The 16,670-nt window shown below is 44.4% G+C and overlaps 1 protein-coding gene across 1 annotated transcript in view; it reads left to right on the forward strand.

Annotated features, from left to right (window-relative positions):
• The window catches only part of LOC109897443 (GRAM domain-containing protein 2A-like), a 55,572-nt gene that overhangs the window by 5,188 nt on the left and 33,714 nt on the right, over positions 1-16,670 (forward strand). The window contains exon 2 of the mRNA XM_031833012.1: positions 12,560-12,691. Within this exon, the coding sequence (XP_031688872.1) occupies positions 12,564-12,691 (128 nt within the window). The 5' untranslated portion in view covers positions 12,560-12,563. The remainder of the gene's footprint in view (positions 1-12,559; positions 12,692-16,670) is intronic.

Here is a 16,670-nt window from a genome sequence, read left to right on the forward strand (position 1 = left end):
TCAAAATATGCTTTTCAACCATAGCTACACAAGCATTTGTGTAAGAGTATTGATAGCTAGCATAGCATTAAGCCTAGCATTCAGCAGGCAACATTTTCACAAAAACAAGAAAAGCATTCAAATAAAATCATTTACCTTTGAAGAACTTCGGATGTTTTCAATGAGGAGACTTTCAGATAGCAAATGTTCAGTTTTTCCCAAAATATTATTTGTGTAAGAGAAATCGCTCTGTTTTGTTCATCACGTTTGGCTAAGAAAAAACCCTGAAAATTCAGTCATTACAACGCCAAACTTTTTTCCAAATTAACTCCATAATATTGACAGAAACATGGCAAACGTTGTTTAGAATCAATCCTCAAGGTGTTTTTCACATATCTATTCGATGATAAATCATTCGTGGCAGTTGGGTTTCTGCTCGGAAGCAAATGGAAAAATACACGCAGCTGGAGATTACGCAATAATTGCGACTGAGGACACCAAGCGAGCACCTGGTAGATGTAGTGTAAAATGGTCAATCTTCCAATGATATGCCTACAAATACATCACAATGCTGCAGACACCTTGGGGAAACGACAGAAAGTGTAAGCTCATTCCTGGCGCATTCACAGCCATATAAGGAGACATTGGAACACAGCGCCTTCAAAATGTGGGGCATTTCCTGTTTGAAATTTCATCTTGGTTTCGCCTGTAGCATCAGTTCTGTGGCACTCACAGACAATATCTTTGCAGTTTTGGAAATGTCAGTGTTTTCTTTCCAAATCTGTCAATTATATGCATAGTCGAGCATCTTTTCGTGACAAAATATCTTGTTTAAAACGGGAACGTTTTTTTATCCAAAAATTAAAAGAGTGCCCCCTATATCGAAGGAGTTAAAGGTCTTACTCACATCGGCTGCGGAGAGCGTGATCTCACAGTCTTCTGGAACAGCTGGTGCTCTCATATGCATTCAATGCTGTCTTAGTGCCAGCCTCAGTCTGTGGTGTTATGTAAAACAGCTACGAAAAATACAGATGAAATCCCTCTAGGTAGATAGTGTTGTCTACAGTTTATCAAGAGATGCACTACCTCAGGCAAGAACTAGTTCGAGACTTCCTATTATTTACAAAAAATACATAGTCCGCCACCCCTGGTCTTACCAGATTGCTGCTGTTCTATCCTGCCGGTACAGAGTATAACCAGCCAGCTATATGTTGATAGTGTCGTCGTTCAGCCACGACTCCATGAAGTATAAGATATTACAGTTTTGAATGTCCAGTTGGTAGTTTAAACTTGCGCAAAGGTCATTGATTTTATTCTCCAAAGATTGAATTTTTGCTAGCAGAATGGAAGGAAGTGGGGGTTTATTCAATCGCCTACGAATTCTCAGAAGGCAGCCCACCCTCCGGCCCCTTTTTCTCTGCCTCTGCAAGAAAGCAGTATATCATTCACGTCAGACTTGTTCAGGGAAAAAAATAATTCTGCCAGTCCGTGGTGAGTAATCGCAGTCCTGATGTCCAGAAGTTGTTTTCAGTCATAAGAGACGGTAGCGGCAACATTATGTACAAAATAAGTAAAAAAAAAAAAATTACAAACAATGTGAAATAATGAACAAAAAACACAATCGGTTGGGGACACGTAAAACATCAGCCTTCTTCTCCGGCGCCAATTTGATTTTTAATTGTAACAAAATATTAATCAATGGCCTGTATGTAGAATTAAGTAAAATCACAAGTTCAAATCCATATCTCCATCCATGGCTAATTTAGGAAATGGACAATTTTAGCTAGCTAGCTTGTCACCGGAAGACAACGACACAAGGAGATGAACTACTAGTTTCTGTCAATGAGTAAGCCTATGCTCTCGATGTGATTGGAGCGAAGCCAAATCCAAACTGGCATATACAGCTTTTTAATAGCTTCCTCTCTGATCTGTATACAGTATTATAATAGCTTCCTCTATGGTCTGATCTGTATACAGTATTATAATAGCTTCCCCTATGGTCTGATCTGTATACAGCTTTTTAATAGCTTCCTCTCTGATCTGTATACAGTATTATAATAACTTCCCCTATGGTCTGATCTGTATACAGTATTATAATAGCTTCCTCTCTGATCTGTATACAGTATTATAATAGCTTCCTCTATGGTCTGATCTGTATACAGTGTTATAATAGCTTCCTCTATGGTCTGATCTGTATACAGTATTATAATAGCTTCCTCTATGGTCTGATCTGTATACAGTATTATAATAGCTTCCTCTATGGTCTGATCTGTATACAGTATTATAATAGCTTCCCCTATGGTCTGATCTGTATACAGCTTTTTAATAGCTTCCTCTCTGATCTGTATACAGTATTATAATAGCTTCCTCTATGGTCTGATCTGTATACAGTATTATAATAGCTTCCCCTATGGTCTGATCTGTATACAGCTTTTTAATAGCTTCCTCTCTGATCTGTATACAGTATTATAATAGCTTCCTCTATGGTCTGATCTGTATACAGTATTATAATAACTTCCCCTATGGTCTGATCTGTATACTGTATTATAATAGCTTCCTCTCTGATCTGTATACAGTATTATAATAACTTCCCCTATGGTCTGATCTGTATACAGTATTATAATAGCTTCCTCTCTGATCTGTATACAGTATTATAATAGCTTCCTCTATGGTCTGATCTGTATACAGTATTATAATAGCTTCCTCTATGGTCTGATCTGTATACAGTATTATAATAGCTTCCTCTATGGTCTGATCTGTATACAGTGTTATAATAGCTTCCTCTATGGTCTGATCTGTATACAGTATTATAATAGCTTCCTCTATGGTCTGATCTGTATACAGTGTTATAATAGCTTCCTCTCTGATCTGTATACAGTATTATAATAGCTTCCTCTATGGTCTGATCTGTATACAGTATTATAATAGCTTCCCCTATGGTCTGATCTGTATACAGTGTTATAATAGCTTCCTCTCTGATCTGTATACAGTATTATAATAGCTTCCTCTCTGATCTGTATACAGTATTATAATAGCTTCCTCTCTGATCTGTATACAGTATTATAATAGCTTAGCTTAGCTTTCATTTGACACCCATTTTGAAAGGACTCATTCACATGTTGGGTTGAATGGGTCCTTTTACATGGAAATGGCCTTGGGTCATGTGATTCTCATGCAGCATTTGTGGCATAGATCTCATTTATTTATTTAACCTTTATTTAACTAGGCAAGTCAGTTAAGAACGGTTTTACTACACATTTCACTGATTTACTGTAGATAGGTTTTGTTCCCAATGATCTCGTTCTTTCCCCCTGGATGACTTCACGTTTGCCATTGTCTCAGCACAGGTACCCTTGTTTCAGGAACTGCGTGGTTCTTTGAGCTGTCATTGTCATAAGCCCAGGGCCATGTTTTTGTCTGCTGAATAGGAAAGAATACCGCAGCCTGCATTCCATGTGATGTGTGTAGCCTGCATTCCAGGTGATGTGTGTAGCCTGTAAAGTCAAGTTAAATGGGCCCTGAAGCTCAACACCATACCAATGGCAGCCAACGGTACTGTAAAGCCTGTCTCCCTTCTTATTGAAAGGTTATCAGGTTCCATATGGCTCAACCTCTTTAATGTCCGAAAGAGACATCGACAAGATCTCTGATTATCTCCTATTTTTATTTTATTTAACTAGGTAAGTCAGTTATGAACAAATTCTTATTTTCAATGACGGCCTAGGAACAGTGGGTTAACTGCCTGTTCAGGGGCAGAACGACAGATTTGGACCTTGTCAGCTCGTGGGTTTGAACTTGCAACCTTCCTGTTACTAGTACAACGCTCTAACCACTAGGCTACCCCCTATGGGACTCCCAATCGCAGCCGGTTGTGATACAGCCTGGAATCGAACCAGGGTCTGTAGTGACACCTCTAGCACTGAGTGCCTTAGACCGCTGCGCTACTCGGGAGCCCCGTTGTAATGGGGAATAGTGAGTTGAAGTGTACTTGTGTTGGGCATTCAAGGGTCTACTTGAGCGCTTCGGGTTATTTATTTTATTTTACCTTTATTTAACTAGTCAGTGAAGAACAAATTCTTATTTTCAATGACGGCCTAGGAACAGTGGGTTAACTGCCTGTTCAGGGGCAGAACGACAGATTTGTACCTTGTCAGCTCGGGGATTCAACACTCTAACCACTAGGCTACCCTGCCGCCCCATTTATGTTTAGCAAGCCTGGTCTCCTCAAGTGAAGTAGGTTGGAAGCTTTGAAAGATACCCCATTTACTAAACACAGCTCTCGGTCAATTTACATCTCAAATCAAATGTTATTGGTCGCATACACATATTTAGGAGATGTTATCGCGGGTGTAGAAAAATACTTCTGGGGAAAAATTATTTTATACACCTGATAAGTGCAGTGACATTTGTTGTTTTACAGGGTCAGCCAAAATAGGACAACACCCCTGGAGCAAATGTGGGTTATGTGCCTTGCTCAAGGACAGATTGACAGATTTTTCACCTTGGGTATTCCAACCAGCAACCTTTTAGGTAATTGTACAACTCTCTAATGGCTAGGCTACCTGCTGCCCTGTGTCAGCTTGTGTTCCAACGGTTAGGCTACCTGCTGCCCTGTGTCAGCTTGTGTTCCAACGGCTAGGCTACCTGCTGCCCTGTGTCAGCTTGTGTTCTAATGGCTAGGCTACCTGCTGCCCTGTGTCAGCTTGTGTTCTAATGGCTAGGCTAACTGATGCCCTGTGTCAGCTTGTGTTCTAATGGCTAGGCTACCTGCTGCCCTGTGTCAGCTTGTGTTCCAACGGCTAGGCTACCTGCTGCCCTGTGTCAGCTTGTGTTCTAACGGCTAGGCTACCTGCTGCCCTGTGTCAGCTTGTGTTCTAATGGCTAGGCTACCTGCTGCCCTGTGTCAGCTTGTGTTCTAACGGTTAGGCTACCTGCTGCCCTGTGTCAGCTTGTGTTCTAACGGCTAGGCTACCTGCTGCCCTGTGTCAGCTTGTGTTCTAACGGCTAGGCTACCTGCTGCCCTGTGTCAGCTTGTGTTCTAATGGCTAGGCTACCTGCTGCCCTGTGTCAGCTTGTGTTCTAATGGCTAGGCTACCTGCTGCCCTGTGTCAGCTTGTGCTCTATCGGCTAGGCTACCTGCTGCCCTGTGTCAGCTTGTGTTCTAATGGCTAGGCTACCTGCTGCCCCGTGTCAGCTTGTGTTCTAATGGCTAGGCTACCTGCTGCCCTGTGTCAGCTTGTGTTCTAACGGCTAGGCTACCTGCTGCCCTGTGTCAGCTTGTGTTCTAATGGCTAGGCTACCTGCTGCCCTTTGTCAGCTTGTGTTCAATGGCTAGGCTACCTGCTGCCCTGTGTCAGCTTGTGTTATAGATCAAGTCATCAATCAATGTGATTGTTTGCTGTGTTTGAAATGGACTCATTTGGGGGACAGGCAGCACTGAAGCGGTGAGATCACTGAAGGACACTTGAACAAGAGACCCATTGAGGAGGTTCAGAAATATTTTGGATCTAATTTGGAGCCAGTAGCAGCACTACACAATAGAACTGTTGATTGTTAAGTTGTGAAACCGCCGCTCCTTCAATGTCATTAGTTCTCCTGAAGAGCAGCTGTTTTTTTTTTTGTAATGACAGCGTACCATTTGTGAATGAACAGTAAACCTGTAGGCTATTCGGTTGCACCCAAAGATTTAATCAGTTTCATTTCCATGCATGTGGATGGGTGTTGATTCCGGGCGAGAGGGAAAGATCATTTTCTTACCATTTGCATCAGCGTCCATGGAGGTGTTTATCCAGCCCAGTGCTGAAGACAAGACAGGAGTAACGTCATATCAGTACTGGAAGGTGTGAATACGTGTTTGTCTCACTGAATGATACCCATGTGTTTTACGACAGTGTCTGACTTGAGACGTAACGGCCCAGTCTACTGGGCAACAAAAAAAAACTGGTTCAATCAACGTTGTTTCAACATTATCAATGTATTGTGATGTGGAAACCATGTGGAAAATACTGTACATTGGATTTTTTTAGGGGTGGAATTTCAACCACAGGATTATGTTATCGTGGTAACCAAATTTCAACATTGACAAACCTTGTATAAAATATCTGAAATGTCAGATCTTCAACGTTATATCCTCTATCTGAAAATAAATATGCTAGACAGCACCTCCTACTGGAGAGTTGATCTATCTACAGCACCTCCTACTGGAGAGTTGATCTATCTACAGCACCTCCTACTGGAGAGTTGATCTATCTACAGCACCTCCTACTGGAGAGTTGATCTATCTACAGCACCTCCTACTGGAGAGTTGATCTATCTACAGCACCTCCTACTGGAGAGTTGATCTATCTACAGCACCTCCTACTGGAGAGTTGATCTATCTACAGCACCTCCTACTGGAGAGTTGATATATCTACAGCACCTCCTACTGGAGAGTTGATCTATCTACAGCACCTCCTACTGGAGAGTTGATCTATCTACAGCTTTTCATTTGGTCTCCCATCCAGGGTTTTAACCAAGCTCAGTCCTGCTTAGATATTTGTCAGTAACTACTATCTAGTGGTTAGAGCATTGGGCAAGTAACCGCAAGGTTGCTAGATCGAATCCTTGAGCTGACAAGGTAAAACATCTGTCATTCTAAATCAAATCAAATCAAATCAAATTTATTTATATAGCCCTTTGTACATCAGCTGATATCTCAAAGTGCTGCACAGAAACCCAGTCTAAAACCCCAAACAGCAAGCAATGCAGGTGTAGAAGCACGTTCTACCCCTGAACAAGGCAGTTAACCCACTGTTCCTAGGCCATCATTGTAAATACGAATTTGTTCTTAACTGACTTGCCGAGTTAAATAAACAATTCGGAGATTGATTATTGAAAGATCTCTTAATAACTAAATATATTTACTGTTGCGAAAACATTACAAAGGGTTGGTTTAACAAAGCAAATTAAATGTAACTATACTTTATAAGTCATGTATCATCAATGAGACTATTTCGGTCTATAAAGAATAGGATTAAGTCAAGATGAAACTATCCAAGCATTATCCTTTCAATGTTGATATTTGGTTGCGTTGACAACCGAACGCAATTCAATATCACTTTTGAAATACAGTGAATACAAACCTTACAAAACCTTACAAACTAATGTAACAGTATTTATTCAACCTTAAAGTGAGAAACGCATCCATGGCTACATTCTGAGGTTACTGGAACTATTTATTTTTATGTAAACATAGAGAGCGTGCACGTTAAAGATCGCAGGTCACAGGTCATCGCAGGTCTGTGGAGATCTCCACATTTGCTGTAATAATCTGTACAGAATCTCGACTGGTATGGATCACTTGCACCATGTACATTTAATGTAATCTCAACTACAACCCGGGTCATTGGGTTGTGCTATTAGATGAAGCACAGTGAGAACACATTAAGTTGTTGAATAAATATAAAAAATATCAGACATTGTTTTCCCATTTGAACTTTGTTGTGCTTTTAAATGTTTCAAAGCGCTGTGATAACACATTTAGATGACGACTCAAACCAGAAATCAGACATTGTTTTTCCATTGGAATTTGGTTGTGCTCTTTACATGGTTGAAAGTATAGTGATAACACATTGAGAATTCAACAAACTTCTGGCGGACTTTGTTTTGAGTGGATGAATAAAGGTTGAAATCTCATTAATCAACGTCTCAACCAAATATTACCCAATTATCCACGTTGAAATGAAGTGGCGTGCCCAGTTTGGAAGTGAGGCTGGATGGTTAATAAAGCCTCTGAATTAAATGTATGTTTTGAACTATCTGGAGAGTGTTTTAATATCGTATCTAGATTATTTTTAACCATCATCTCAATACTAGGCTGGTCCTAGATGTCTTTTAATTACTGTATGATAATGATCATGGGTGTTGGCAAGACAGCACACACAGACCTGGGACCAGGCCATGTCAGTGTATGTCACTCTGGTCCTGGGGGAGCTAGGACGCCAGGCAGCACACACAGATCTGGGACCAGGCCATGTCAGTGTATGTCACTCTGGTCCTGGGGGAGCTAGGACGCCAGGCAGCACACACAGACCTGGGACCAGGCCATGTCAGTGTATGTCACTCTGGTCCTGGGGGAGCTAGGACGCCAGGCAGCACACACAGATCTGGGACCAGGCCATGTCAGTGTATGTCACTCTGGTCCTGGGGGAGCTAGGACGCCAGGCAGCACACACAGACCTGGGACCAGGCCATGTCAGTGTATGTCACTCTGGTCCTGGGGGAGCTAGGACGCCAGGCAGCACACACAGATCTGGGACCAGGCCATGTCAGTGTATGTCACTCTGGTCCTGGGGGAGCTAGGACGCCAGGCAGCACACACAGATCTGGGACCAGGCCATGTCAGTGTACGTCACTCTGGTCCTGGGGGAGCTAGGACGCCAGACAGCACACACAGATCTGGGACCAGGCCTTGTCAGTGTACGTCACTCTGGTCCTGGGGGAGCTAGGACGCCAGGCAGCCAGTCACCAAGGGGCTTACTGAACTTCAGAGATCATGACATTTTGAATACAAGTGGAAAGAAAAGAGGATGTTTGGCAGATGAAACCAGGAAATACCTGGCCTGGGGAATCACCAGGCATTCATCTACACTGACCTCAGATCCAGCCCTTCCTACATGACTGGCAAATTTGGCTAAAGTTTTAGAAAGGAAAGATGAAAGAGTGAGCAGGGTTGTGTAACTGACAAAGGGAGAATCACATTCTTACATAACCCTGCTCTCTCATCGCCTATACACTCTTAGAACCTAAAACAGTTATTTGGCTGTCCCCAGAACCCTTCTTGATTCCAGGTAGAACCCTTTTCTGTTCCATGTAAAACCCTTCCCGAAGAGGGTTCTACATAGAACCCAAAATATAGTATTTTATAGGAGGAATATTTTATAGGAGTGTCATCAATCATAGCATATATTACTAAATTTTTTACATTTTTTAAATATAACCTTTTAACGAGGCAAGTCAGTTGAAAAAAATCGTATTTACAAGGACTGCCTACCCCGGACCAATCACGGCCTGACGTGAACCAGGGACTGCCTACCCCGGACCAATTGTGCCTATGGGACTCCCAATCACGGCCTGACGTGAACCAGGGACTGCCTACCCCGGACCAATTGTGCCTATGGGACTCCCAATCACGGCCTGACGTGAACCAGGGACTGCCTACCCCGGACCAATTGTGCCTATGGGACTCCCAATCACGGCCTGACGTGAACCAGGGACTGCCTACCCCGGACCAATCACGGCCTGACGTGAACCAGGGACTGCCTACCCCGGACCAATTGTGCCTATGGGACTCCCAATCACGGCCTGACGTGAACCAGGGACTGCCTACCCCGGACCAATCACGGCCTGACGTGAACCAGGGACTGCCTACCCCGGACCAATTGTGCCTATGGGACTCCCAATCACGGCCTGGCGTGAACCAGGGACTGCCTACCCCGGACCAATTGTGCCTATGGGACTCCCAATCACGGCCTGACGTGAACCAGGGACTGCCTACCCCGGACCAATTGTGCCTATGGGACTCCCAATCACGGCCTGACGTGAACCAGGGACTGCCTACCCCGGACCAATTGTGCCTATGGGACTCCCAATCACGGCCTGACGTGAACCAGGGACTGCCTACCCCGGACCAATTGTGCCTATGGGACTCCCAATCACGGCCTGACGTGAACCAGGGACTGCCTACCCCGGACCAATTGTGCCTATGGGACTCCCAATCACGGCCTGACGTGAACCAGGGACTGCCTACCCCGGACCAATTGTGCCTATGGGACTCCCAATCACGGCCTGACGTGAACCAGGGACTGCCTACCCCGGACCAATTGTGCCTATGGGACTCCCAATCACGGCCTGACGTGAACCAGGGACTGCCTACCCCGGACCAATTGTGCCTATGGGACTCCCAATCACGGCCTGACGTGAACCAGGGGCTGCCTACCCCGGACCAATTGTGCCTATGGGACTCCCAATCACGGCCTGACGTGAACCAGGGACTGCCTACCCCGGACCAATTGTGCCTATGGGACTCCCAATCACGGCCTGACGTGAACCAGGGACTGCCTACCCCGGACCAATTGTGCCTATGGGACTCCCAATCACGGCCTGACGTGAACCAGGGACTGCCTACCCCGGACCAATCACGGCCTGGCGTGAACCAGGGACTGCCTACCCCGGACCAATCACGGCCTGGCGTGAACCAGGGACTGCCTACCCCGGACCAATCACGGCCTGACGTGAACCAGGGACTGCCTACCCCGGACCAATCACGGCCTGGCGTGAACCAGGGACTGCCTACCCCGGACCAATTGTGCCTATGGGACTCCCAATCACGGCCTGACGTGAACCAGGGACTGCCTACCCCGGACCAATTGTGCCTATGGGACTCCCAATCACGGCCTGGCGTGAACCAGGGACTGTAGTGACACCTCTTGCATTGAGATGCAATGCCTTAGAACGCTGAGCCACTCGGGAGACCTTTGTTGTGCTAAATCGTGTATCCTAATTAGATCTGAAGGGAAACATACAGGGCAGGCACAGACATGTTAAATGAATTTGAGTTTTGTATTGTGAGCCTGTGAGGGTTCTACCAACCAAGCTTGTGATGTATTTAATATAGGCTCAATGAATAATGATACCAAATAAATAAAAAGGGGGCCCTGGGGAAAGAAGGTTGGGGAACTGTTCTAGATTATATACCAGCTGGTGCCTGTATCTTGGTGACCACACCTCCCCAGTCACACGTCAACCTGCATCACCATCAGAATGCCTGTGGAAGCATTCATCATCACCATCAGAATGCCTGTGGAAGCATTCATCATCACCATCAGAATGCCTGTGGAAGCCTCCATCATCACCATCAGAATGCCTGTGGAAGCCTCCATCACCACCATCAGAATGCCTGTGGAAGCATTCATCACCACCATCAGAATGCCTGTGGAAGCCTCCATCACCACCATCAGAATGCCTGTGGAAGCCTTCATCATCATCATCAGAATGCCTGTGGAAGCCTCCATCACCATCATCAGAATGCCTGTGGAAGCCTCCATCACCACCATCAGAATGCCTGTGGAAGCCTCCATCACCACCATCAGAATGCCTGTGGAAGCCTCCATCACCACCATCAGAATGCCTGTGGAAGCCTCCATCACCACCATCAGAATGCCTGTGGAAGCCTCCATCACCACCATCAGAATGCCTGTGGAAGCCTTGATCGATACAGCCATTCTTAGACCTCCACACTTGGAACTCCAAATCAACCAATAAACCACCTTCACCTTACGTCACAGTGATTAGAGAAGAGAAGCATTGATGAAACTCATTCTCCAGGAGATCTATTTTACACTGAGAGCACAAAACATTAAGGACACCTGCTCTTTCCATGACATAGACTGACCAGGTGAATCCAGGTGAAAGATATGACCCTTTATTGATTTAATTTGTTAAATCCATTTCAATCGGTGTAGATGAAGGGGAGGAGACGGGTGGTTAAAGAAGGATTTTTAAGCCTCGAGACAATTGAGACATGGATTGTGTGTGTGTACCATTCAGAGGGTGAATGGGCAAGACAAAATATTTATGTGCCTTTGAACGGGGTATGGTAGTAGGTGCCAGGCACACTGGTTTGTGTCAAGAACTGCACCACTGCTGGGTTTTTCCCGTTCAACAGTTTCCCGTGTGTATCAAGATTGATCCACCACTCCAAGCTAACCAGTCAACTGTTCGCATCCTTTCTTCCCTCATACAGCCACACAGTCTGCTGCTGTTTTTCTCATGAACAACTCTCTAGTCTCAGAGTAGGGTCACAATGCTAGTAGTAGGTAATGAAAGATGTTGTTGTTGTTTAAGGTCAGGGTGCGCTACTGTAGGCTGTGTACCAGTTTAGTGGATTGACAGGAAACCACTCATGACAAACAGGAAACCACTCACGACAAGCAGGAAACCACTCACGACAAGCAGGAAACCACTCACGACAAGCAGGAAACCACTCACGACAAGCAGGAAACCACTCACGACAAGCAGGAAACCACTCACGACAAGCAGGACCCCCCGCCCCTGTTCCCTCCACCCATGCTCTGTTTGTTACTCTAGGTGTTCCACAGCATGGCATTGACTTTACATCTGCTAAAACTACAGAAAGGAAAAAGCCCTTTTTGAAACTGTTCTGAAAAGAAAGGTCTAGGCGCAAGTGGGAAGTTGTGTCAGGAAATAATTGCATTAGCCACACATGCTAAGGAGAGGAATTGTCACCAGATCTTCCTCAGACATGCTTCTCTCCCCTTTTTTTGACCAGCCTTCCCCTGGGACATGGAGTATATAAGGCTTTTCACACCCCTGAGCTGAGTGAAACCAAGCTGCCTGGTTGTGAATCCATCATTGTTTCTGAAAAGGCCAATGTGAAAAGGACATATCAGCTGGCAGCACAGTACGGTCTGACTAGGCAACAACGAGTAGAAAAGGTTGTGTACTTGTGTGTGAGTGATGTGTTAATCGTTTAGTTTTCTCAGTCTGTGATGGGATGTCGTGTTCTGTTCTGTCACCTCAGGCTGATGATGATGATGATGACGATGATGATGGACCAACAGGAGCAGAGTGAGGACATCAGTGTCCTGAGCCCGATGGAGTTGCTGACCGAGGTCGCCAAGGAGGACGATGGGCACTGCCAACCACAGTTCAGGTGAGGCATCTCCTCTTCTTTGACACCGATCTAGGATCAGCTAAATCCTCCCAATACCTCCTCAATGCTCATTTTAAAGTGGACTCCAGAGTGGTAAACAGATGGATAGTGTCTCCCCATGCTGTCACGAGGGGCCGTTAACAAGCCATCTCTGATTAGAAGCTGAACAAGCATTCTTCATGAGTCATCTCCCATGTTGCTACATTTTCAATGCAGACACTGTAACTTACTTACACTGTAAGTTATGGTGAATGTTATGGTGAATGTGTCTAGACTGATCCCAGTACACTGCCAGTTAGCAAAACTGGTTACAATGACGTTATGATCAGGTTGTGTACTGGTTGAATATGGACGCTTTGTTAAAGTCTTTTTAGCAACTATAAAATAACGTCATTAAGATGTAATTTACAAGCACCCTAACGCCGAATAACATCTGCTAAATATATGTATGTGACCAATAAAATTAGATTTGATTCGATGTGCCATCGCCCATTGCTGTCATTGCTTGCTGGGTGGACTTAAAGACAGGGAGGCAAATTAGCAACTAGCATTATAATGTACAGTGATATCTCCACCTCTTTCTGCCCATATTCAATAACCCTGTCCGCTCCTCTTGGAACTCCCTCTCCCGGATCCGGGAGAATTGCCATCAACTGACACTAATTAGCATAATGCAACGGACAAAAAATATTACTAGAAAATATTCATATTCATGAAATCACAAGTGAAATATATTGAAACACAGATTAGCCTTTTGTTATTCACCCTGTCATCTCAGATTTAGAAATTATGCTTTACAGCCAAAACAAGACAAGCATTTGTGTAAGTTTATCGATAGCATAGCATTATACCTAGCTAGCAGCAGGCAGCTTGGTCACGAAAATCAGAAAAGCAATCAAATTAAATCGTTTACCTTTGATGAGCTTCGGATGTTTTCACTCACGAGACTCCCAGTTAGACAGCAAATGTTTATTTTGTCCCATAAAGATTATTTTTATAGCCGAAACACCTCCGTTTGTACTTCACGTTTGGTTGAGAAATCCAACGGAAACTGCGGCCACGAAAACGCCGAAAAATATTCCAAATTAGATCCATAATATCGACAGAAACATGGCAAACGTTTTTAATAATCAATCTTCAAGGTGTTTTTCAAATATCTATTCAATAATATATCAACCGGGTCAGGTGGCTTCTTAGTAGGAGCGAGAGAAACAATGGCCGCATTTGTCTCTTACGCACAAAACACTCTGAGAGCCTCCAGCTGACCACTGACGCAATGTTGTCGTTCAGGCTCATTTTTCAAAATAAAAGCCTGAAACTATGTATTGTGACACTAGACACATTAGGGAAGCCATAGAAAAAGTTATCTGGTTGATATCCCATTCCCTGCTCAATAGGGACGCATAGGAACGCAGAGCTTTCTAAATAAGATTCCCTTCCTGATTGGATTTTTCTCAGGCTTTCGCCTGCAATATCAGTTCTGTTATACTCGCAGACAATATTTTTACAGTTTTGGAAACTTTAGAGTTTTCTATCCTAAACTGTCAATTAAATCCATTTTCTAGCATCTTGTCCTGACAAAATAGCCTGTTTACTTTGGGAACGTTATTTTTCCAAAAATGAAAATAGTGCCCCCTAGCTTCAAGAGGTTATTAAGTAGCCTACAAGTCCCCACCTGAATTCTGCTCCAGTCTGCAGGCCCCTGTGTGTACAGAAGGAGTTAGTAGCTTAGAATACAACAAAGGACTGCCAAACACTGGCAGCTTGCCCATCAAAGACAGTTAAAGGTCTCTGTGGTCTGTTTCCTTTTCCCTTCCTATTTATTTACGTTGGCATCGAGTAGAATAGAATCACACCTTGTTCTTCAACATTGGTGACTAGGTGGGAAGACTGTCTCGAGGTCTGGGTGGGAATGGGGGTACCAGTACAGAGTCTATGTGGAGGTTATATAGAGGGGGCACCGGTTAGTCTAGGTAATTGAGGTAAAATGTACATGTAGGTAGAGTTATTATACTATTCATTTCTAGTATTACAACAGGTCATCCAAGTGTTTTGATATACTGTGGACTTCAAATCGCAGTATTTAAAATTAAAATAAATCTGTTTGATTTTTGTCCCATATCATGCAGCCCTAACACACACGCACAGACACGCACGCACACACACACACATGCACAGATGCACGCACAACGGACAGACAGACAGACAGACACACACGCACACACACACACACAACGCACAGACACACGCACGCACACACACACACACGCACAGACACACACGCACACACACACACACGCACAACGCACAGACAGACAGACACACACACACACACACTCTCTCAGTGGGAATGCTGTACCCTGCCACAGGACTAGAGTACAGACAGCCTGTTTGTCTTTGGGTTGACTTGATGCTACTGCCAGCAGAAAGGTCTCCTCCTCTTCCTGTTTGTCTTCGGGTTGACCTGATGCTACTGCCAGCAGAAATGTCTCCTCCTCTTCCTGTTTGTCTTTGGGTTGACCTGATGCTACTGCCAGCAGAAATGTCTCCTCCTCTCATCCTCTTCCTGTCTGTCTGCTCCTCCCTCATTATAAAAGCCAGCAGGTTGCAGGACTGCAGGACAAACACACAATCTGGGATTAACTGTCTCTCTCTCAGCCCACCCGGGTCACTTCAGCTCACTGACTAGACTAGAGAACCACACTAGTACAGCTTGTATCCTGTCTAAGTTGTGCAGAGCTGTGCCTCCCCACCGGAGACTGGGGTTCAATTCTCTCTTTTTGACTTTCTTTTTTTTTCTTCTACTGTATTATTGACTGTATGTTTGTTTATTCCATGTGTAACTCTGTGTTGTTGTATGTGTCACAATGCTTTGCTTTATCTTGACCAGGTCACAGTTGTAAATGAGAACTTGTTCTCAACTAGCCTACCTGGTTAAATAAAGGTGTTCTCAACTAGCCTACCTGGTTAAATAAAGGTGTTCTCAACTAGCCTACCTGGTTAAATAAAGGTGTTCTCAACTAGCCTACCTGGTTAAATAAAGGTGTTCTCAACTAGCCTACCTGGTTAAATAAAGGTGAAATAAAATAATACGTTCTCACTTTCTCCTTCTATATTCAACCTGTCTATTAAACAATATAAAAATACTTAAGGTTGAGTGGAAGAAGTAGCATTAACAACCCAATGTTTCCCCCCTAGATCTGTCTCACGTTACCCCAACTTCCACGTCTCGTTGTCGCTCGGTTATTTTTCAGAACGATCGTGAGAAGGCCTAGAAATCGAGGTCACTTCCTGATGCTACCAACCAGGGCTGTATGGATCAGCTGAGATGGAGGTCATCACCACTAAATAAAAGTTTAGTTCTGCCACAGATTTGTTTTTTTTTATCCCATCAAGGTGGTTGGGAACTACTGGTCTAGCCAGTTAACTAAACCTGTAGTAATCGTGGCTGAAAACCGACCGGGTACACCGGGCTCATGCCCAGGGACCATGATCCTCCAGGGGGTACGACTCCAAATTAGGAACGTGTTCCTAATGTTTTGTACACTCCGTGTATATGCGTATTTGGTGTGGCTCACAGATGGAATACATTACAGATGACTGTGGCGAGCTGTTTAATACTCTTGATGTAACATGCCCTTGGTTCAGTTCAGATCAGCCTTCACTTTTCCCTGAAGGCAGGGAGTGGAGGGAGGTCTGGAAATCTTGGCACGGCCCACAGTGGTGTCATCATACCTACCCAGCCTTGTGATCCTAGGTTGGCAAAGGAAGGTCAGCTTCTCTGTTAGCAGTTTTATCTATGAAAAAAAGATTGTAGTCAGAGTGCAGTTTAACTGGGGAGGCAGGGTAGCCTAGAGGTTAGAGTGTTGGACTAGTAACCGAAAGGTTGCAAGTTCGAATCCCTGAGCTGACTAGGTACAAGTCTGTCGTTCTGCCCCTGAACCCACTGTTCCTAGGTTGTCATTGTAAATAAGAATTT

This window comes from Oncorhynchus kisutch, linkage group LG10 (genome assembly GCF_002021735.2).
Source record: "Oncorhynchus kisutch isolate 150728-3 linkage group LG10, Okis_V2, whole genome shotgun sequence".
Lineage (NCBI taxonomy): Eukaryota > Metazoa > Chordata > Actinopteri > Salmoniformes > Salmonidae > Oncorhynchus > Oncorhynchus kisutch.